Source organism: Jaculus jaculus, chromosome 10 (genome assembly GCF_020740685.1).
Source record: "Jaculus jaculus isolate mJacJac1 chromosome 10, mJacJac1.mat.Y.cur, whole genome shotgun sequence".
Classification (NCBI taxonomy): domain Eukaryota; kingdom Metazoa; phylum Chordata; class Mammalia; order Rodentia; family Dipodidae; genus Jaculus; species Jaculus jaculus.
Genome location: NC_059111.1, coordinates 52,316,754 through 52,341,147, shown reverse-complemented (window position 1 = coordinate 52,341,147; position 24,394 = coordinate 52,316,754). Strand labels below are relative to the sequence as shown.

Sequence of the window (24,394 nt, the reverse complement as noted above, 5' to 3'; positions counted from 1 at the left end):
ATTTTTACAAATCTTAGAGATGAAAACCAAGTGTTTGTGATTTATAAACAAATTGGAAGCTGTGACAGGAAAGGGGAGAGAAAAAACCCTAAGGAGAAAGTCTAATGTGCCTTGCCGATTTAGGATAAATTGGAAAATAAAATCATTTAAGTTTTGTGTATCTTTCTAAAAAATCCATTTTCAGATTATTATCTATGTCTCCACCAAAGGACTGTAGACGTCCATTGCAGTTTAAAATTCCAGAGTTTTTTGTTTCTTCTCAGATCATAAGAATCTTTATTGTTTTGAAGGTAGTGTCTTATATATTCTAGGTAGGCCTTACTCTGTAGCTAAGGCTGGTCTTGAACTAATCCACTTGCATCTACCTCCCAAGGACTGGAATTATAGGTGTGACCACATCCTGCTTATCATTTGGAAACCTGTGTTAATTTTGGCTCATTGAAGGCTGTTGTGAAACTCACTTTATGGGACTTTTGACCAATTGCCGTACATTTGCTGGAGAATTATTTTTGCTGCTACCACCTGGAAATTGCATGTAATGCTTAATTCCTAACTCATGAAGTGAAGGAGAAATTTCACATTCACATTATTATACTATGTCTTTGAGTATGTGACTTGTGACTGATTTAGTGAAAATAGAAATTATATCACCCACTCAGAGACACACCTGCTCTTTGGAATTTCTAGAGAGCTGGGTCATGATTTTATCACATGATTCTGTATAGTCTCATGTTTGTCTACACATTTAGCTTCCCTCATTAGAATCATGACTCATTTGGTTATTCTACTGCTAATTGTTTTGTATATAGAAGCCACTCATACACTTTTGGCTGGGTTATTTCATTATTTTAATTTGTGGCTTTTTTTATTTTCGAAACAGGAGCAAAATTTATTGGAACTTTTCCCATACCGGATACATACAATCCAGATGATGACAAAATATATTTCTTCTTCCGTGAATCATCTCAAGAGAGCAGCACTTCTGATAAAACCATTCTCTCAAGAGTTGGAAGAGTTTGTAAGGCAAGATGTATTTATTTACTATAAGCCACTATTTGTCATGAAATCATGATGAAATAACTAACTTTGTTATGTTTGAGATGAAAGTTAATCTCCATTATAAATAAAGTTGTGGGATAGGTTCATACAATCATATATGTTTAATTTTTGAAATCTAATAATGAAAAGAAAATTAAAGCTATGGATTTTACAAACACTAATGTTTAAATCTTAGTGTTTGAATCTCTGTCCTGGCATGATCCGCACATCTTTAGTGCTCTACCCCTTTCTTTTAAGGACCATCCCTCTGACATTTATTGCTATTCCCAGTAACATCTCCACATGGTCCTGATCATGGAAGTTAAATAATTTCATGTAATGTTGAACTACCTTATCTTAGCTTATTTTAAAAGTGAAAGTAACTTATAATTCCTAGGATAATGTAAAAACCAATAAATCATAATATATATAGTTTGTTTTTTGGTTGGTTGGTTGGGTCTTATTATATCCCAGATTGACCTGTAGTCCTAGACTGGCCTCAAACTCACAGGGATACTCCTACCTCTGCCTCTTGTGTGCCACCAAAATGAGATTGTTCTGTTTACTCTCCATGATATTCTGTCAATTGATGACAGTGGGGTATTGAAGTCACCAACTTCAATTGTGTTTGGTGTTGCCTGTGAACTTAAGTCTAATAGTGTTTGTTTGATGAAATTGGGAGACCCCATGTTAGGTTCCTATATGTTTAGGATTATAATGTCCTCTTGCTGGAGTGTTCCTTTAATCAGATTAAAGTGACCTTCTTTATCTTTCCTCATTAATGTAGGCTTGAAGTCTACCCTGTCAGATATTAGGATAGCAACACCTGCTTGTTTCCTAGGTCCATTTCCTTGAGATACCATTGTCTATCCTTTCACCCTAAAACAGTGTCTATCTTTTATTGAGAGATGAGTTTCCTTGAGGCAACAAACAGAATGATCCTGCATTTTAATCCAGTCTGTAAGCCTTTATCTATTGAGTTCATTGATATTAAGAGTTATTATTTAAAAGTATGTTTTTGTTCTCACCATTCTTCTTTTGTTGCCATACTTCCTGTTTTCCCTTTACTCTCTTGTTTTAACTGTTATTTGACTATGGTTTATTTTCTCTGATTCCCTCATGTGTGTGCTTTACTTTTCAGTGTGAAGGATTCCTTCAAATATTTTCTGTAGAGCTGGCTTAGTTGTTATAAATTCCTTTAGCCTGGTTTGTTGTTGTTGTTGTTGTTGTAGAATGTCCTTACTTCTCCATCAACTTGGACAGATAGCTTTTTAGGATAAAATAATCTTGGTTGACAGTTGTTATTTTTCAGAACTTGGAATACATCATTCCAAGCTCTTCTACCTTTAAAGTTTGTGTTGACTAACCTGCTGTTATCCTGATGGACTTGCCTTTTTAAGTAACTTGCTTTTTCTCTCTAACTGCTTTCAATATATTTTCTTTGGTTTGTGGGCTTACTCATGTAATGATAAAAAGATGAGGAGAGGTTCTTTCCAGCTTTTGTTTGTTTGGTATTGTAAAAACGTCCTGTGTCTGCACTGGCATTTCCTTCCCAATTTGGGGAAATTTTTCATCTGTGATTTTGTTGAAAATACCCACTAACCCTCTGGATTTAAATTCTTCTCCTATTATACTCTGAATTCTAACATTTGTTCTTTTCATAGTGTCCTGAATATCTTGAAATTTCCATTCATACCTTCCTATTAGCTTGTCTTTCTTTGCCACCAGGTCTTCTATTTTAGATATTCTGTTCTCTCCTTCATCTATTCTTCTGATGAGACTGTGCACAGAGTTTTTGATTTGACTCACTGTGTTTTTCAGTGCCAGTATTTCTGCATGATTTTCCTTCAGTATTTCTATTTCCTTACTCATGTCTTGTAATGACCTCCTTATTTCATTAAGATGGTTTCCTGTGTTCTCTTTCAGGAGTTTATTTTCTTCTTTAATTCCTTTGATTATAAATAAAATCTTTTTTTAAATCTTTGTCACAGGAATTTCATCTAAAACAGTCTCATTGGGTGTCATTTCTGAATGATTTATAATTTTTGGTAGTGTTGCATTGTCTTTATTCTTTGTGTTTCTTATAATATAATGAAGCAATTTTTGCATATGGAGTTGATTTTATGCTTGGGTTTTCTAATTATCTGCAGTGTTCTTAGGGAAATCCAATTTTATATACCTTCAAGGTAGGAGTTTAAGGTACCAAGTATAGCTCTTGTACTCCAATCCAAGCACAGAAGTAATTCTAGGTGTTGAATTTGCCTGATATTCAAGTATTCTAGTGGGCTGGGTGAACAATTTACTGGCAAATTCTAAAATTCAACTGAGCAATATAAGCAGTCAATAAAAACCAGCACAGAGTATGCAACTGTGTGGACTAAAACAAATAGATAACCTTATAAAGCCAAAATCTCTAATGTGTATTGTTCTATTCCCTTAATCCTGTCAGCTAGGAGGTTGAGATTTCTGTTCTGAAATGCGTTCCAAGTCAGCCTGGGTCTGAAGCAGACCCCACACCAATAATGACAGAAACAAAAGACAAAAACCCTATGAATCATAAAGCATCAAAAGCAGCAATAGTCAACTCCCAAATGCAGCTTAATTGAGAATGGTAAAGCCAACCAAGAGTATTTAACTCATAATCTGCCCTGACATGAAAAGAGAGATTAGCACTTCCAGTTCAGGTCTATGTACCAGCTCTTTTGTCAGTTGGCCTTGTTACCTTTTGGGTGTCTTCCAGTCTCACCAATGCTGAGTGCCCACCTTGAACTCTCCATGTTGTGCTGAGGATCTGGTGTTATGATCAGCTCCCTTGGATGCCCTGTGATAGGCTCAAGGTTCTGATGCTTGGGGGATGGGAGAGTACAGGAAACCTGGAGATCTACTATGATTGCTGTGATGGTCCCATCTGTGTCCTCTTCAGCAGCTCCTAAACTGGTCTCTGCTGTCTCCCCCTTAGGTTTCTTGACTTGGAAAGGAGGCTCATGAGGTTGGCAAATCCCCTTGTTTTGTTTCTCTCCTGCAGCTTGTTGCTGAGCTGTGTGGTTGCAGATCCACACACAGACCAGGGCCACAAGTGCCTCAGTAGGATTCTGGCTGGTTTCCTCCTTTCTGGTAGATCTTGGTCTCTCTTGCTTCTCTGTTGTGGCCAATAACAACATATATACCTTCACTTTTTTGGAACAAGAGTGAGTGTGTGTATTTTTGCAAAAATCCTTCCCTAGGCTGGTTGGCATGACTCCTATGCCACCATCTTACTGGAAGTCCATACTCAGTATGCTCCATATTTTCCTTAAAATACATCACACATATATTTTTGCTTGGACCAAATACATTTAAAATATGGTTATATTTCACTATAATAAACATTTTCTAGACAATTAATCTAGATTAAGCACTGAGAGAAATGGAAAACAAATAACTGAAAAACACAAAACATATATTTTGAAAAACATTGTAATTCATTTTGAACATTGCCAATTTATGTCAATAATTTTACACTCATTGATTCTGTGAACAACTTCAATTTTGTGCTATCCAGATTCTCATTTGACTGGCCTTATACTGAAACAAGTAGTAACACCACTGGAAATATTCATTTTATTTCTGGGGAAAAAAAAAAAAAACTATGTATAGCTTGGACTCCACTGAAATAATATTTCCTGAATAGATGGACACCTTCTACTTATACTCAGTTAATACCTTGAATAGTAAGGTTTCCTTGGCCTTATATAAACTTTCCATACTCTTCCTTCTGAGCTTCTTTCTTTTCTTTTCAATCTCTGCCTTCATGCTGCTGAACACTTCCAGGGACAGAAATAGAAACCACCACTGCACTTAAAATTGCTAATGAAAGCATGTTACTTGAATGAGGTGAACTTGTAAGCCCAGATCATTCTTTACCTACTGTCTTGGTCAATAGCACTGTCTCCCTGTCTCCCACTGATTCTACCTTCCCACCCCTCAACCTTCCAGGGACAGATTTCCTTAAAAAGAATCCTCATTCTTTCAGAGTCTAAGAATCCACAGCCATTTCTTAAAGCTTTTTGCCTCGGGATGAATGGGTATGACTGTATTCACAGCATGTTAAGCTACTGAATCATAGCTTTTGACAACAATACATTGACCCTGAAAGAGCTGTACTATGGATTGACATTTGTAGGAATGAGCTACCTTAAATATGTCAAAAGGGATTTGCAATCAGTATTTCATGAGTCACTTTATATATCACAATTAAGTGTGTTGTTAGTGATATTTCAATACTTATGTCTTGATAGTCTAATTCACTTGATGGAATTTCACTTGTAGCATAATAATATTTTTTAATTCTGGTATAATCTTAAAAGTAGACAATTTAGTTGTGTCACCTTCACATTTCTGTATTGTATGTATAATCTAGAGAAAGATTAGTGAAGCAGTATTCTTTTGAAATTCTAAGCATACTCTGATAAAACTGCAAAGGTAAACAAAATGATACTAAGAGTGTGCAAAAATGACAGAGCCTCTGATACCACACAGTAAGTTCATGCCATGCTATTATTCTTGTTTAGAAAGCTAGAAAATTGTGAGATCAAATAAAAGTGTGAAATGGATGAGTTTAATATGTGAAAAAAAAAAAAAATGAGGCTCTTTGCCCAGTCAATTTCCTCTGTTCATTTCTCCTCTAAATGAGCTCCATCTTCAGAATTGCTCAGGATAGCTAGGATCTGCTGGTCAAATTTTATGACTTTTAATTCTAAATGCTTTGTTTGAAATTTAAATATAGTAAACCTAACTCTCGATTACTTTGCTATCATATGTGCTATTTTTGTATAAAAATTTTCTGCAGATATTATCTGGAGCATATACTTTTCTGTTATATCCTTCCTTCACTTTCACAGCATCCTATTCATATGTATTTTTGATAACTAATAACAGAAGTTATGTCTATGTTATGAGATAATATGAATTTAAGAGTTATAAAAAACATTTAAGAGATCATAACACAATAGAATTAAGAATAAACTGCATATACCTTATTATGTTGATCAAGATTTCTTTCAGTAACATGGAAATCTTCTCTACACTTTGTTCTGCCAGTATTTCCCATAGTACATATTTGGAAATGCAAATTTCTTTTGCTCTTTCTGTTATTGTTTCCTTTTATTTTTAACTGAATACTTTGGCACAAAGAAAAACTGTTGAAAATTTCAGAATACTCTGCTTCTTCACCTTCTAAACTAAAAATGGTGTGATATTGACCTGGAAATTCATTTTTATTGACTTATGTGGGATGAGGTGATTGGTGGAGAAGTAATAGGCAGTTGTCACTCAAAAAGCCAGGAGTGCCCTGGGCACAGTGGTGCCATACCTTAAATCCCAGTGGGGTGCAGAGGCAGGAGGATCACTGTGACTTTGAGGCCACCCTGAGATGAGAGTGAATTCTATGTTAGTCTGAACTAGAGCAAGACCCTACCTCAAAAAAAAAAAAAAAAAAAAAAAAAGCTGAAAGTCATGCACACTTTTAATCCCCACAGTCAGGTGGCAGAGGTAGTATCACTGTAAGTTAGGGGCCACCCTGTGACTACAAAATGTGTTGCAGGTCAGCCAGGGCTAGAATGAGACCCTATCTTGAAAAAATAAGTGATTAAAGAGTCACTCTCAAAAGGACAAATCTGTTCAATGATGTAACCCATTCATTTATTATCTTTTCATTATTTCAACAGCAAAAATGTATAATAATGACTGTGAAAAATGTACTATATTAGTATAGAAAGCCAGCCAATTCTTATTTCTTTTAAAATTTATAGTAAAGTGAGGATTTTATAAGTGTGCATTTCTGTATTCAGATATGCATAATAAAATGTGGTAACACAGGCAATGGTAATTCTCTTTTTTATTGTGTAGAGAGACTTAAGCAGACTGAGAGAAGGAAAGAGAAGGAAATACAATGTGTTCCTGCCATGTAGAAGGCAGGAGAGGGTAGAGAGGCCATGTAAGTCTTCAATGAAGTTTGAAAACATACAAAGGGAGAACTTGAACTAAATTGTATAAGGAGCACAGGACTATACTACATAAAGAAATGGAGGACAAACATTCCACACAGCATTTTCACAGGATATATTTTATTCACAGAACAAGGAAGTCTTGTATCTGGAATTAAGGTATGTGTATTAAGAACAATGCCTTGAGATTAGAGTAGTAAATTGGTGACATGGACTGTAGTTTATATGTGAGCAAGTGATAACTCTATCTTCTAAGTAGTTACGAATTTTTAAACATTTGAGACACAGAAGGACTAAGATAGGTAGATATATTTACCAACAGTTTGAAAAGTGCATCTAGGATGATAAATATTTGTTATTAGGTGGTCTATTGTGACCAAAGACAATAGGAATAAAGAGATGAAGTTATATGTAGGAGATATTCCAAGCAGAATCAATTTACAGATTTCTAAAAGGTCTTTAATTACCATTTTTCTATTGATTTCTCAGTATAGACTATTGCTATCCAGTGGGACTTTCTGTGACCGTGGTCTTACCTACACTATACAATGCAGGATCCATGTGATGTTGGTAGACTATGTATAGATATAACTAATATGACCAAGTAACTAAATTCTCAAAGCAACTGACTCTACCTTTTTGGTATTCCAGAGATAATGCTTTTATCACACATGATACATTTTCACAGGCAAAATAACATCACAAATTATATTTGTGTAACAGATAAGTTCACTTGTATTCTTGGTTAAGTGTGACAAATCAGGGAGGAAGACAGCACTGAAAGGGAACTGCTCTATGATGAGAGAGAAACTATGCAAAAACCACTATGGGGAAGTGGTTTTCTATTTGGACATGGTGAGCTTGATGTAGCTCTGGAATATAGTGACATATTAGCTACTTAAAAACATGAGTCTGAGACTCTGTTGTGTTGGCATTCATGAATTTTGAAATTGTAATATTGGAAACTCTTGAAGTCATAGACTATGTATAAAATGACTCAGAATGATTTACATATAAATTAAAATACAAGGGCAAAATACTTAGGGATAATAGCATTTAAGGAAGTAGAAAATGTGTAAAGGCAAGTGAGAAGTTTCAGAGCTGGGTATAAAACTGGAAAGGAATGTTACCACATGTCAAGGTAATAGATGTTTTAGTAAGAAAGCAGATACTGGGTGTATGGGCAAATGCTTGTAATTCTAGCCATTGGGAGACTAATGTAGGGGGATAGAAGAAAAAGAGGAAGGAGGAAGAAAGGAGAAGGGTAAAAAGAAGGAAGGATGTAAAAGTGATAACACAGAAGGAAAACAGAATGGTTATGATTAAGAGTCAGCTAGTAGATCTGACAACTAGAATATCTTAGCATCTTTTTGTTATTGATACCAACATTCCACTTGAAATGAAAGAGAGTATATGAATTTGGATTTAACATGAAAGTACTGAAGATTGACTTGGGTATGTTAGTTTGAGCAACTAACAATATAGGATAGTTACATGTAAAGGCTATGAACTCTTGGTTATGCTACTGTGACTTTAAGCACCCAAAAGAAGACACACATAAATGTCTCAACTCACATATGTCATACATCAGTGGTGGTGGCAATGTGTGTATATTAAAGACTCAGAGACAACAGAGATGTCATTTTAGTAGGATTTTTATTTTGTTTTGATACCATCTCATCTCACAGGTTGACCTCAAATTTGTAGAAATTCTCTTCTCTCAGACTTTCAAGTTCTAGAAGTACAGGTGTAAGCCATTATGCCTAGCTAACATTTTGGTGGGTTTGAAGACTGAAATTACTGCCATTAAATTGGCCTCTTCTTTGAGAGTATTTTACTGTGAGGGTTGGCCATATTTCTTTTTTTGAATCAATATACATCCATTATTTTTAGTTTTATTTATTTTCAATGGGAGAGAGAAGAGAGAAAATGGGTGTGTCAGGCCGCTTGCCATTACAAACAAACCCCAGATGCATGTGCTATTTTGTGCATATGGTTTACATTGGTACAGGGGAATTGAACCCTGGTTGTCAGGCTTTGTGAACAAGTACCTTAATTGTTGAGCCATCTCTCCAGCCCCAATATACACCATATAACAATAACCAGGAATATTAACAGTCTCAACTCCCCAATTAAAACTCACAGACTATCAGATAGGAGTAATATCTATCTCTGTGCTGTCTTTAAGAAACACAGCTCAACATCAAAGACAGATACTACCTTAGGGTGAAAGGACGGGAAAAGATATTCCAAGCAAATGGAACCAGGAAACAAAAAAGCCATTGGTATTCTAAAATCTGACAAAGTAGTATTTAAAAGTAATCCAAAGACATAAAAGCTACTTTATACTGATTACATAACAATACATCAAGAGGTCATTACCATTGCAGTTCTAAACATATATGCACAAAGCACAAATGCACCTAAATTCATAAAAAAAAACAAACATTAAAAGTAAAGTTAGACATTAATCCCAACATATTAGTGGGTGACTGCAGTACTCCAGTCTCACCAACAGATAGATCAACTCCACAAAAAGTAAATACAGAAACCCTGGAGTGAAATCACATTATAGATCAAATGGCCAAAACATGTATTTACCCAAACTCTACAGATTATATACATTCTTCTCAATAGCCCATAGAACTTTCTCTAAAATAGATCACATATTAGAATACAAAGCAAGTCTCAACAAATTTAGGGAAACTAACATAACTCCTTGTGCTATATCTCACCATAATGCTAGGAAACAATAACAAGAGAGATTACAGAAAACATATAAACTTGTGGAGATTAAACATTTTTGAATAATGAATGGATCAGTGAATAAATCAACATGGATATTAAAAAAAAATGTCCAGAAATAAGGGCTGGAGAGATGGCTTAGTGATTAAGGCACTTGCTCATACAGTCTGACAGTCTGGCTTTGATTCTCCTGTATCCATTATCCATGTAAAGCCAAATGCAGAAAATGGTACATGTGTCTGGAGTTCATTTGCAGTGACAAGAAGTCCTAATATGCCCATTTCCTTCACTCTGCTTGCAACTAAATAAATAAAAATATTCTAAACAAGGCAAATAACTAAAAAATTTTTTAAAAAAATCCCGCAAATCAATGAAAATGAGGACACAACAGACAAAAGTCTATGGAACATAGTAAAGGGAATCCCCAAAAGAGAAGACTATAGACCCATGTACATATGTTTAAAAAAATCACAAAGGACTGGGAACATGGCTCAGTGGTTAAGGACACTTTCAAAGCCTGCCACCTTGGGCTCAATTTCCCAATACCTAAGTAAAGCCAGATATAGAAATGGTGCATGCATCTGGAGTTCACGTGTAGCAGCAAGAGGCCCTAGCATGTCCGTACTCTTCTTCTTCTCACAAATAACATAAATAAAAGTATATTTAAATAAAATCAGAAGCCAGGCATGGTGGCTCATGCCTTTAATCCTAGCACTCGGGAGGTGAGGTAGGAGGATTGCCATGAGTTCAAGGCCACCCTGAGACTACATAATGAATCCCAGATCAGCCTGGGCCAGATTGAGACCCTGCCTCAAAAAACAAACAAAAAAAATAGGAAAAAATTTCAGAAAGATCTAAAGTAAAGAACTTAATGATGGCTGGGTGTGGTGACACACACCTGTTTTTAATTTTTTTAATTTTAATTTATTTTTATTAATTAGTTTTGTATTCAGTGAATTCAGTCAAGTTGGTACCATTGTCAGGCTCATCCATGTCCTATTCCCTCCCCTTGGCCCCTCCTTGTTGATGTATATGGGTCATACATTGTGGAGTTAGCCCACAGTTATGGGTAGGAGAAATATCTCTTCATATCATGACCCAACCTGTGGCTCTGACATTCTTTCTGCCCCCCCTTCTGCAAATTTCCCTGAGCCATGTTGGGTTCATTTTTGGTCTGCTTCAGTGATGAGGTGTTGGGTGCCTCTATGTCTCTGGATATATGATTTGGTAGTTGATTGTTCTCTGTGTTGATCTCCTTCACCCTGTGCTTGTACCAGGTTCACCAAGAAAACAGTACCCTTGCTTGTTTTGCCAATAATTCTTAGTTTCAGCCAGGGCCCTTGTGAGGTATGATGGGGTGGCTCTCTCCTTAAGTTCTGCAGCTATCTGAGAAAGACAAGCAGATTCTCCAATGGAGAATAAAGTTAGCACCAGACAAATAGGATAACCCTTATTTTATTAATAGAGAATTTAATAGGTGTAGACCCTCTTGTAGCCCACTATTGGTGGTAGCTTGATAATGGAGAGCAGGCTCGTGTCTGGATATGGTTCTGACTTGTTTCCCAGATCCAGCTATAGGTCCTGTTCCACTGAGTGGATCAGTTAGCCAAATCAAGAGTAGTCGGTTTCCCACCATGGCTGTGTGCCACTATTGCACTTGTGTGAGCATCATGACAGGTTATTTGCTGCTAAGTAGGTTAGATCATGAGTTGCTTAGAGAGATATTGGTCATTTCCCCCCAGTCACCCATGCAGCACCTTCTGGCACTAGATGCACTGACTGTCTCTGGGGACTGACTCTCTTCCACCTTCCAGCCATGCCAATCCATGTTACGTATGAACCGTGTATGGTGTATTCAGCAGTAGGGTCTTACCACTAACCTTTGGTGGGTCATTAAGTAGTCTGATAGAAATATGTCTTCCTTTTAGGAAACCTTGTAGGTCTCTGATCAAAAGCTCATTGTGGATGACAGCCATATTTCTAAACACAATAAAAATATTTCAGAATTATGTCTGGGGAAAATTTTATGACATTTTGAACAATGGAAAGTTTGGTCAAAAGCTGAGGATAGGGAAAGACATCATAAAGTAATTAACTTAGATATAACTTCAAGCACAAATGTTTATCAATGAGAGTTTGAGGAAAGCGGATGCTCTTTCAAACTGAGTTCCATTATCATTGTAAAATCATAGATCTCTAGTCTGAATATGTAATATCATTTTCATATTTAAAATGTGGTGGAGCCTTGAATGATTTCTGGGGTAATTGTTAAGCTCCATAATTCTTTGATCTTATTGAACTGCCAATATCTTGAAGCACTAAATACTGCAAGTTACACACAGATGGTAAATCATACAGATCTTCGTGGTGAGCTATTAAATATTGACTAGACAAACAGTACCAACAGTATGAAATAAACCATGAAAAGATCTGTGTCTAATTACTGTGCAAGTTAGTTCTCTTAGATACCACTATCCATGCCTGTGCACTGTACATGACCATGTGTGTGGGCAGGGGGGAAGATTCCTTATAAATTATTGTGTGGAAATACCATTCTCTTCAGCTAACATTGCTTGCAACTTTTGCCCTCAAGATTGTTTTGCATTACTTTTGGAATCTGCTCATTTTTGGAAGAATTGTCCATTAGCTTACTTATGCTAGCCTGCTCCAGATTCCAGCTGTAGGTTATGCCAGTTTTTTCTCTCTTTTTGTTTCAGTATTTCCTTTTTTCTGTGCCAGGAATTCAATTTGGATGGTCCTTTCACATAACTTGCCTAGGGGCCCCATTAATAGCCTTTTTCTTCAAATCCATTTGCATTGTGTATCTTGATACATGGTCCTGTTTGGACAATTGCTGCCTTTGAAGATTTGTGTATTTAGGCTGATGACACTTTCTGTATTTATTGATTGCCACTGAGTTGTGGTTTTTGTGCTTACTTTGAGCATGTCACTTACAACCTAAATGAGAGATTTAGTGCACAGGAGTTACAGATGGGATCTTGCCTCACTTCCATCTGTTTTCCTGTCAGAAAAATTCCCTGCATAGGATTTATAATGTTTGCTATAGCTTTAAAGCAATAATGATCCTACCTGAAAAACCTGTGCAGACTTATCTAGTTTAGCCTGCTACATCTTAGAAACTGTTGTCTAACTTCTGCATCTTTAAAAAATTCTTCTGAGTTTTTAAAGTAGTTAGAAAACCATGTTTTCCTTTCAGTTTGCTGTAACATTCTCCAGGGCAAATAGCAAACAGTTGTCTGTAATTAGAGGAGACTTTAAGAAGAAAGAAAAACTTTCTCTTGAAAACATCTGTATATTTTATCCCTTTAAAAATTACTGTTCTCAATGCTGGATATGAGTTTGCTTACTATTTTTTCCTATTCTCTCCTTTGCCTTAGCGATTTTTGACTAGATATTTTTGTTTTGTCTACTAGTAAGGTGTCCCAAAATTGCTAGTAGGTGAAGTAACTGTTTCTTGACTGTAAGCTGTCTGGAATTTATTTTGGATTCTTAAGTATCAGCAAAGGCACTAAGATCTTTGAAAGCAGTGAAGAATGGGTGGCAGTAGATTTTATGTTGTTAAAGAAACTGGTGGTGTGCACTGTTTACCGAAATGGCCTGCACCTCAGCGCGGTCCCCGGTGGACCAAGGCAGGTTTATTTGTATTTACCCTGCTTACTTAAATAACAAGAAGACCATCGCAGAAGGGAGGCGCATTCCCATAAATAAGGCTGTTGAAAATCCTACAGCTACAGAGATTCAAGATGTATGCTCAGCAGTTGGACTTAATGTATTTCTTGAGAAAAATAAAATGTACTCCAGAGAATGGAATCATGATGTTCAATACAGAGGCAGAGTTCAAGTACAGCTCAGACAGGAAGATGGCAGCCTCTGTCTTGTACAGTTTCCATCACGTAAGTCAGTAATGTATGCTGCAGAAATGATACCCAAACTAAAAACAAGGACACAAAAAACAGGAGGTGGTGACCCAAGTCTTCAGCAAGGAGAGGGAAGTAAAAAAGGGAAAGGGAAGAAGAAGAAGTGATCAGGAGTGATCATCAGCATGTGGCCCTACTGTAAGAGACGTGAGTGGAGGCGTCTTGTTGACATCATTTAACTGAACTCTGACCGTTTGTGTCTCCCACCTTCATCGTCGGAGTTGACACTGAAGTGCATTTACGCCATAAGTTTGCATCTAGCTTTTATGCTGTATAAAGGAAAGATTTCCTGTTCTTTTTTGTCTTTTGATGAGTTCTTTTGGAAGAAAAGAAGAATATTTTCAATGGACAATGACTGTTCCATAAGTTACTTGAAATTCTGTATCTGTCTTCTGTATAAAAATGTATTTCAGGTAAATAAGTTTAATAAGATTTGAAATACAGGCTTTGTTCACCTTTTAAGTTAATGAAATAAAATTTTTAATTCATTTTTGTAAAAAAAAAAAGAAAATGCTGAATATAATTCCAGATTCTCAAGAAGATAAATAACGATATATTTACTTGAGACCTAGTTACTTCTACATTTATTCCTATAACTTACTTCCCAGATAGTACAGCCAAGTATGATATTACACAAAGAGGCAACTGAGGATATTCTTAAATATTATTGTTATTGCTACATCATTGTTTTCATTTTGCTTTAATTTTTAGTAATTAGAAACTTTTTTTTTTTTAATTTCAGTGACCCAGGACATAAAACATAGTTATAGCACATTGCAAAGCAGACTCATATATTAAGAAGGAAAGTTTAATCTAGCTCATTTGTTTGGTGGCTACAACTACACCATCTTTCAGTAGTTCTTTTAATACATGGAAATAGCCTCATTCAAGGATTCTTTGTAATGTACATACCTCTCTTGGCTTAAAGTTCTCTGCAGGGATTTTATGAACTTGCAGACAGTCAGGGACTGAGAGCCAGTCAGCAAAGTCAGCCAGCTGACACTTTTCCACAGAAGAAATTCAACTCCTTGTGCTCTGAACTTCACCACAGGTCATGCTTCTGGGTGTCTCTAAAAATTACTATCCAGTCATTAAATGCTTATAGCACATTACTGAGAGCTATTATCCCAGAAACTATTGTTCACTGCTGAGAGCAGGTGGCTTTCATCTTTGACCTGAGTTTCTGTTTTTATCTCGTGCTCCTCCAAGGGCTGGAGAAGACTGCTAGATTGGTAGGCAAGAACATTTAAACATTGTTTTGTTTAGAAGATGGTAATTTCCATGTATCAGATTTTTTTAAAATGTAGATAAAATACAAATGCCTTTTTTAAAATCCAAATAGTAGATTGGAATTTTTCATAGTACCATTTGTGTTAATGGCAATAAAAAGGGGAGTGGGCTATTTGAAAATGGAAATTGAGACAGAATTAAAGATGTGCTTGTTATTAGAGGTTCATTAGGTAGACAATGCTATAAGGTATTTGTAAAAGAAAATTCTAAGTATTTCATTTCATTTCTAATTAGCAAATCATTGAGTGGTTCTTCATTTGTACTTAATAAGATACAGTCACTTTGGCCTGGTTTGAAAGCTTTCCTTGATCTTTCCACAATTTACTTTTATGACATTTTCCTTCACTATTTTAATTGATCCCAGGCTTCATATAAACCAAATTTGAGCTGTTTGTCTGAGTGCCATCTGAATTGTTCTAGTCATTGTTTTCTTCCCCTAATTTCCCTCACTTGCTATATTTCCTGATATGGCTCTCATTACAAGCACAGCTACCTGTGTGTGCTGACCCCAGCTATCCTTATAATGACATTGTATTACATCTGCCTCTTTCGAGGCAGCTTTCCTCATTTTCTCAGTGTAAGGAAACTTTTAGTAGTTGCTCTTTCTCCTTCATTCTCCATACCTTTCTAAAGAACTTTACCCATTGTATCTTGTAGTGTGTTTTATTTCTTAAGTACACATGCATTTACTAAACATGTGATTGGCAATATTCCAATGATGTATACACAATAGGTGTTGAGTGAAGGCATTAAGAATCTACTTGTTAATGAAAACTGAAGATGACTACAAATTAAATATTAGTGTACATTTTCTGTTACACTCAGAAATTCTAAACTGAACGAGTTATAAAAATACTCTTTTCTCTGTCCTGATTCTAAGTAGTTGCTAGGTTTGTATTTCTGCTGTGTATATACATCTATAAAAAGAAACATAGATATGTATTGTTAAGTCCTAGCACTCATCAACAAAACCATAGAAATGTTCCATTCATAAATAAGGGAGATGGTCAAAAATCTGTGGATTGTTATTTTCATTCATTAAGTCAAACTTGTTAGTATGTATATGAAACCTTTTATTTTAAAATTACTGACTTTATATTTTTTAATTATTCTTAATTTTAAATCAATACTTGTTATAAAACTAAAAAAAATCAGGAAAATAATAATTACTGCTGAATATTTCTAAGATATTATTGTCTATAGAAAGGAATGTAAAAATTAATTTTGTTGAGATGTCACATATAGTGTCACTTTGTGCTTGGTTTGGGCCCTAAAATTCTGAAGATATAAGGGCTTCTGGTTTAGAGTAGTCATCTAGATGTTTTTCTCTAAGATGGTTTAGAAGAAAGAAGACAGAGAAAGGCCAGGGGCATAGCTCAGTTGGCCAGTGCTTGCCTCAGTAACACAAAGATCTGCATCTGGCCCTCATGTAAAAATATCTGGTGTGGTGGCATGTGCTTGTAATACCATCACTGAGAAGGTAGAGGCAGTTGGATCCTCACAGCTGTCTTGCCAGTTAATCTAGTCTACTTTGCCTAATTCAAATTCAGTAATAGACCCTATCTCAAACCAAATGATGGAGGATGCCTGAGGAGCAAAACCCAAGATTGTCCTCTGGCCTACACATGCCTGCATACACATGTGCATTCTTACATATATGTACCCACACACTCATGAACATGCAACTATGCACACACATACACACATACAAAAGCAAAAGATATTAAGATATGAAACTTGTAGGTTTTCTTTTCATTAAGTTTGCAAACATAGAATGATGAAGAAAAGTAAGTTTATATAAACTAATCAAATTTTAATAGATAAGGAAAAGCATGACTCCAAGAGTAAAAGTTTAATTAAGGCTGGAGTGATGGCTTGAGTTAAGGAACTTGCCTGCAAAGCCCAAGGATCCAGGTTCAATTCTCCAATACCCATGTAAAGCCAGATGTGCAAGGTGCCACATGCATCTGGAGTTCATTTACAGTGGCAGGAGGCCCTGGTACAACTATGAACTCCCCCCGCACCACACACACATGTCTTCCTCTCTCTCTTTCTTTCTCTAATATATAAAATATTTCAAGGAAATAAAGTTGAAGTAAGGGCTGGAGTGATGGCTTAGCACTTAAGGTATTTACCAGCAAAGCCAAAGGTCCCAGGTCCAATCCCAGCACCCACACAAAGCCATATGCATAAGGTGGCACATATATCTGGAGTTTGTTTGCAGTGCATAGAGGCCCTGGCACTCCCATTGTCTCTATATATCTCCTCTCTCCTCTCTCTCTCTCTCTCATCTCTTTCTGCCTCTAGCTGCCTCTTTATCTCCCAGTCAAACAAATAAATTATTGAAAACTATTTATTGTATTTATTCCATAGATCAGTTGCACAGTATTATAGAAACAGCAAAAGAGCTAATTGACTCAAATTTTTAAAATTTTATGAATTTAATTATCAAAGAGACATAATCCTGCTTATTCTCAACATTAATCTAAATGTTTAGGTTTGACTTAGTGCTTAAAAACATATTGAATTAAAACTTTCAGAGTAAAAATAAAAGATGGAAAATATAGGTTGATGTTAAAATTATTCTTTTTCATATGTATGCTACTTTGTGTATTTTTATGTTGCTAATGTTTAATTAGTAGTAAACTAATTTTAGGAAAGGATTTTTTTAAAATCTATAGTCAGGCTTGTTCCTAACACATAAAAATATAGTTTTGCTCATATAAATGATATATGACTGATTTTTAACAGCTATTGAGCTCAAGTTTCTGGCACTACGCTACACATATTACACTAATTTTTCCATGTGATCATAAAATAGCTACATTTCAAGGCATTAATCATATTTTATTAATGACAAAATAGATGCGTGGAGAATTAGTATTTTTTAGGTAATGGATCAACAAATTGGCAGACATAGGGTTTGAGTCCAAGCATGCTTTAATTACTGTATAGCATGTATATATTATTCAGTTGAACTAAATCACTTGCACTGTATTCATTTAAGCATGAGAAAAACATTCATGGCAAACTAACTTTTTCCATTATTTGGGAGTTAATGGAGTAAATACCAAACTATACCAAACTATACCAAACTATACATAAGGAATTACCTGAAATACTTACTAGTTTTGATTGATAAAGAATCTTTTTTTTTAAGTAAATTTATGTAGAACTGGAGAGATGGCTTAGAGGTTAAGGTGCTTTCCTGCAAAGCCTAAGGACCCAGGTTCAATTCTCCAAATCCCATGTAAACCAGATGTACATGGTGGCACATGTCTGGAGTTCATTTACAGTGGCTAGAGGCCCTGGCTTGCCCATTCTCTCTCTTTCTCTCTCACTGTTTTTATTTTAAAATAAAATATTTTTAAAAAGTAAATCTATTTATTTACTTATTTAAGAGTGAGAAACACTGACAGAGGAAGAGGCAGACAGAGATAAAGTGCTTGGGTGTGTCAGGGCTGCTGTCACTGCAAAGAAACTCGACACATGTGCCACCTAGTGCATCTGCCTTTACATGGGTACTGGGTCATCAAGCCCAGGACAGTTAGGTATCAAAAACAAGCTCCTTTACTGCTGAGACACCTCTCCAGTCTGGCAAGAGAATCTTATTGGTGATTTTTATGCTTCATTTCTATTTTCCATTTTTCAGAATGATGTAGGTGGACAACGGAGCCTGATAAACAAATGGACAACGTTTCTTAAGGCCAGACTGATTTGCTCAATCCCTGGAAGTGATGGGGCTGATACGCACTTTGATGAGCTCCGTAAGTTGCATGTCCATTCCATACTGCCTAATAATACAGCATTGATTTTATTGCCAAATTCATGTGTGTGTGTGTGTGTGTGTATTACATAATAAATAATTTATCTATATCATTTTATATAAGGTATACATAAATAATTTATATATGATATATTTATCTACTTGTTAGAATGGTTCTTACTGAATTCCCACACACAAAGCCCATGTGTTCTTCTAGGTATGGCTGTACATTGTAAAAAGATTAATTCCTGTAGTTTAAGATTCTCTGGTCCAGGCTGACCTGGAATTAACTATGTTGTCTCTGGTTGACCTTGAACTCATGGAGATCCTCCTACTTCTGCTTCCCAAATTCTGGGATTAAATGTGTGCACCACCATACCTGGCAAGAGTCCTAATTTTAATGAAGGAAACAAAATTACCACAAATAAAAGAAAGATGAGTTCTGAAACCATAAAGAATATCCATCCTTCAGGCAGTCTTTCTCTTTGGTAGGACACCTATGTAGAAAGTGCCTGAGTTCCTTGTTCTGAGGAGCCTTCTGCTGGAAAGTACAAGAGATTTTCTGAATGCTGTCCCTGAAACTTAAAAGCACTCAGAAAAGGTGTGGTCAGATCCTTCCTTTTCATTTCTCCTCTATTTCTCCAAACATTAATTCTAAAAAGAAAGAAAGAAAGAAAGAAAGAAAGAAAGAAAGAAAGAAAGAAAGAAAGAAAGAAAGAAAGAAAGAAAGAAAGAAAGAAAGAAAGAAAGAAAGAAAGGAAAGAAAGAAAGAGAGAGAGAAATGGTTGTATAGCAGGGGCATCATTGGTTTTTATTTTTAAAGCTTTTTGTTTATTTTTCCATGTGTGCAAAGTAATTACTTCACCAGAATTATGTTCTATTGTATTAAATTATACCCTCAGTATTCATAGGCAAGTGCCTTAACTACTGAGCCATCTCTCCAGCTGCCATACTGAGTATTTGTGAATGGCCCTTTATCTTGAATTTCAGTATGCATAATTAAATCCTTGAAAGCTTTATTTTAATACTTGTGTTATCTTAGTGCTGACTTATTCTTAATGTTGCGTAGTTATATTGCAGCCATTTTAACACTGAATCATTAAGTTCACACAGTTACAACACAACAAGTTTGCATACAGATGGGAAAAACTTTCTTTTTCTGGTTTCCCTTTTACATGAAATTATATACTTCTAATTGGGAAGGGTAATGAAGATTTCTAGTTGGATCATTTATAATTGACAGAAGAGATTAATTCACCAACTCATTGCCACATAGCTAATGGGAAAATTTTATTAATTTCTCTCTTTAAAACTTTTATGTATGTCTGTATGATATATGTGTTTCTGTGTATCATGGTACCTGTTTGGAGGTCAAAGGATATCATTAGGTGGTGGTCCACATCTTCCACCTTGTTTGCAGCAGGGTTTCCCTGTTATACACCTCTGCTTATGCCAAGTTAGGTACCCTACAAGCTTTTGGAAATCTTCAGAATCTGTCCTTTATTTTGCCCCAACGAGGTCTGGGATTCCACAAGGTCACTATTGTCTCTGGCTTTAAAAATATTTTATTTTTATTTGAAAAGGACAGAGATGGGGAGAGAGAGAGGAGAGAGAGAGAGAATATGCATGCCAGGACATCCAGCCACTGCAAATGTACCCCAGAGCAAGTTAGGCTGAGCTGTAACACATTAAGTTCCACTTCAGTGGCACACTTCTTCAATGAAGTTACACTTCTTCAGCATTGCACAATCTTCTTAAACAGTACCACTAACTAGGGATTAAGTATTTATACACATGAAACTGTGGGAGGCATTTTTAATTCAAGTCATTCGAGATGCTTATAGTATCTAAAATGTTACATAACTTTTCAAAGCAAAATTAATACTGAAAAAGTGAAAATACAGTAAATATATTTGTTTTCCATTGACAGAAGATATTTATTTACTCCCAACAAGGGATGAAAGAAATCCTGCAGTGTATGGAGTCTTTACTACAACAAGGTATGTTCAATGAAGTGCTTTTAAGCCTGGAAAAAAATTATGTAAGTACGCCTACATATTTTTTGGTTGTTCTGCAATTCAGGGAATCCAAGTTATGGGCTTTTACATGCTGAGCAAGTGCTCCATCACTGATCTATATCCTCAGCCCTAGTAAACAGTTATATTAGTTACTTACTTTTCAATCACTGTGACAACATACCTTATAAGAAGCACCATAAGGGAAGAAGGGTCGATTTTGAGTCGTGATTTGAGGACATCATCTATTACAGCACATAAGGCATAAGCTAGGGAGCTTGTTCACATCTATCTGGATCAGTAAGCAAAAAGACTATGACTTGGAAGAGGGTCTGGGCTATAACCCTCAATGCCTACCCCTCAGCTAGGATCCACTTCCCAAAGTTTCCATAATCTCCCAGTACCATAAGCTAGATGCCAAGTGTTCAACCATGAGACGGTGGGGGAAAATTTATATCCAGCCATAACAATAGTTATATGATCTTTTCAATCTTTCTCTTTATAATAGTATATTGCACATATATTTCCATGTTACCCATCACTTATATTTCTAATAAATCTTTTCATATCAATTTAAACTCTACCTTGTGGTTTTCTGTCATCACGGTTGATTCCATACTGATTACTGCAGGTTTCTGTTATTTATTTTGCTCAGTTCCCAATGCAATTTTGTTTGCATTCCTTTGACATTTATTCATGAAGCTTCAATGACTAACGTGAGCACATGTCACTCACCAGGTGACTGAGTGTATTTCTCACATAAGTGCATAGGGTACCAAAGGCAGGTGCATAGACCTTTTAATTCATACTTGCAAGCAGTGTGCCCACAGGGATGGTACTGGAGTAATAAATAATTGATTTCAATGACAAAGCTGGACTTCGTTAAGAGATGGGACACTTTTGTTTATTGATTTATTTATTTGCAAACAAAAAGAAATAGAGAGGAGAGACAGAGAGAAAGGACATCCCAGGGCCTTCAACTACTGCAAACAAATTCTAGATGTATGCAGCCTTTTGTGCATCTTGTTTTACATGGGTATTGTTGAATTGAACCTGGGTCATAAGTCTTTGTAGGCAAGTGCTTTAACCACTGACAAATATCTCCACCCTGACACTCTTGACTCTATGACTCCCATCATAGTTTAGACTGTCTTATACGCCCTTTCTTGTTTCTCAGAAATTAAGGGAAATTGTTTCTCATAATTAAGAAATTAATTGTGTGGTTTTTCTGCCCATTTCACTGGTACTCCAGTTTAAGCAAAAAAAGTGTGTGTCACCTGCTGGAAAATAAGCAGTCAATTCATAGTGACAGCAGGTGTAGAGGTGAAGCTTTTCCTCATGTTAGTCCATGGGCTCTGGCCTTCTGTTTCCATAATGCATCTTGTGCATATTATTCACACTCTGGATTCCTCGAACTTCTTATACTAGCATCTATAAAACTTTCACAAAGTTATGGTGCTGCCTTTCTTCATTTTATCTCATTCTAACTTAACTTTGATTACATTCAAAGCAGTATTTGCTTCTGTTATGTATTACTGTGTACATTCTTGGAAATTCTTTGCTTATTTCCTAAGTTCTATTCTTATTCTTTTCAGTGCATGTTGACATTAGTCATGGGGGAATTGACATCGTTGGTCTTGGTATAGAAGAAATATTTTGATTGTCTCTTTTTGAATAAATTCCTAAGCTATTCTGGATATGAATAGTTTCTCCTTTTGGCATGATCCTCATTTAGTTCATAATTCCTCATGTAGAAACAGAAGTTTTCTATTGATGTAGAGATATCAAAAAAGACAAACAATAGTTGATTAATTATGTGATATAGTGTGTGATTATTTTAATAGGAGATCCATTTTTCTGGTAATGTATGCCTGGACATAAAATGGTGCAAAGAAGTGTCTGCAGTATCTCCACCCTGGTATTCTTGGCACCTTTCCATTCACAAGCTTTCTTTGAAGTCAATGTGTGTTCCACACATAAGACACATATGTGCCAGGGAAATGTAACCCCAAGATAGTTCATTATTTTTTTTCCTATCAAGTTTCTGCCCACCCAGAGTGTGAAGTTATAAGTCAGTTCTTTTTTCCTGTTATTATTTTTGTTAATACTGCCCCCAAAACTGAGGTAATGTTCAAAGCATGTCATGTCCTTTGTTAAGTGCAAGATTTAATTAGCCTTAAATAATAGCAGCACCGCTAACTGTGACACATTACTCTCTTAAAATTATGTGTGATGTTTATGGCAGTATCACTTTCCTCTTATCAGATAGTTGTCTCCTAGATGCCTGTCTACCATTACCTCTCAAGGCTTCCCATTGGTGCAGTTCCAGGAATAGTTGTAATGGAGTTACTAATGATGCAATTGTTAATTTGTTTGTGTAATGCTTACATACTAAGATTTTTAGACCCTAAAAGTTGATATCAAGTTTAAAAGCAAGATTCACTGAAAATTTTACATTGAAAAAAAGTACATTTTCCTTTCCAAAACTAAAACATAAAATAAATATCTGATGAGTGCTAATCAAGCTTCAACTCTGATTTGCAAAACAATATAGAATTCCTATGTAGGTTTTTTGCCTCCCATTGTATCCTCTGAAATTATGTGGGCATGACCACTTTAAGTGCAAAGTAGACCATTATAACCATTATATTAAAAAGTTTATTTTTACATTTAAAATTTATTTTAATAAAAGGCATAACAATAAATCACAGAATATCCATATATTATGATGTTCACTCATTCTAAAAAAAAACATACAAATGTAATTATTTACATAGCCAAATGATTACTGTTTTGAATGTAGGTTATCTTTCTATATTTTAATCTTTTTATCAAGTATTATGTTACAATTCATTCAAAAATACTAAAGAATATGCAGGTAAATTCTATATGTCTTAATTTCTACCATCTAGTCTTTGTACATGCTTCCTATTTATCCCCCAGGTGTCAATGTAGAGCTCACTTCCTCTCTGAAAATTTACCTGGCAGCCTCTTCTGGGTACCCTTCCGGGTGTGAAATGTTAATACCTGTCAGTCAGAATTGCTTGGCTATAAGCTCCATCAGGATATAACAACAACAACAAAAATAAAATTCTCTAGGACCTGCCAGAGAGAGTGTGCCAAACATTTTCAACCACAGCCCCTGAGTACAGTATACTCTCAGTAAATTAATGACTGCTTCATACTGTTTTCTTTCAGTTCCATCTTCAAAGGCTCTGCTGTCTGTGTATATAGCATGGCTGATATCAGAGCAGTTTTTAATGGCCCCTATGCTCATAAGGAAAGTGCAGATCATCGCTGGGTGCAATATGATGGAAGAATTCCTTATCCTCGCCCTGGCACAGTATGTATCCAACTTAATAAGTGAGTTATTTCAATAATCCCTTATTCATTTCCTAATTCTTAAACTATGCTACATTCCATAGCCACATGTGCTGTTGATTTCTGGAAAAACTCTTATTTATTTGTAGTGATGTATTAGTATTTTATATCTTCATACTATTTACATTTTTCTTTCAAATGGAAATTTGAAGTAAAATGGCTTGTACTACAATAAGTAGACTATGGTAAGAATATGGATTTTAACCCCCAAATGAATTAGTTAAATAGAATGATAGA

General features: G+C 35.6%; 2 protein-coding genes across 2 annotated transcripts in view; both read left to right on the top strand.

The window, feature by feature from the left end:
* The window catches only part of Sema3d (semaphorin 3D), a 259,497-nt gene that overhangs the window by 187,102 nt on the left and 48,001 nt on the right, over positions 1-24,394 (top strand). Inside the window, exons 8-11 of the mRNA XM_004662307.2 lie at positions 881-1,023; positions 18,648-18,762; positions 20,692-20,761; positions 23,975-24,119. Coding sequence (XP_004662364.2) covers positions 881-1,023; positions 18,648-18,762; positions 20,692-20,761; positions 23,975-24,119 — 473 coding nt within the window. The remainder of the gene's footprint in view (positions 1-880; positions 1,024-18,647; positions 18,763-20,691; positions 20,762-23,974; positions 24,120-24,394) is intronic.
* Positions 13,365-14,136, top strand: LOC101598596 (signal recognition particle 19 kDa protein-like). The gene has a single exon (XM_004662305.2). It carries the CDS (start codon positions 13,381-13,383, stop codon positions 13,810-13,812), a length of 432 nt encoding a protein of 143 aa, XP_004662362.1. The 5' UTR covers positions 13,365-13,380; the 3' UTR covers positions 13,813-14,136.

What these genes read in the sequence shown, in the direction of transcription:
- LOC101598596 (XM_004662305.2), top strand. Translation starts at nt 13,381, where the DNA reads ATGGCCTGCACCTCAGCGCGGTCCCCGGTGGACCAAGGCAGGTTTATT.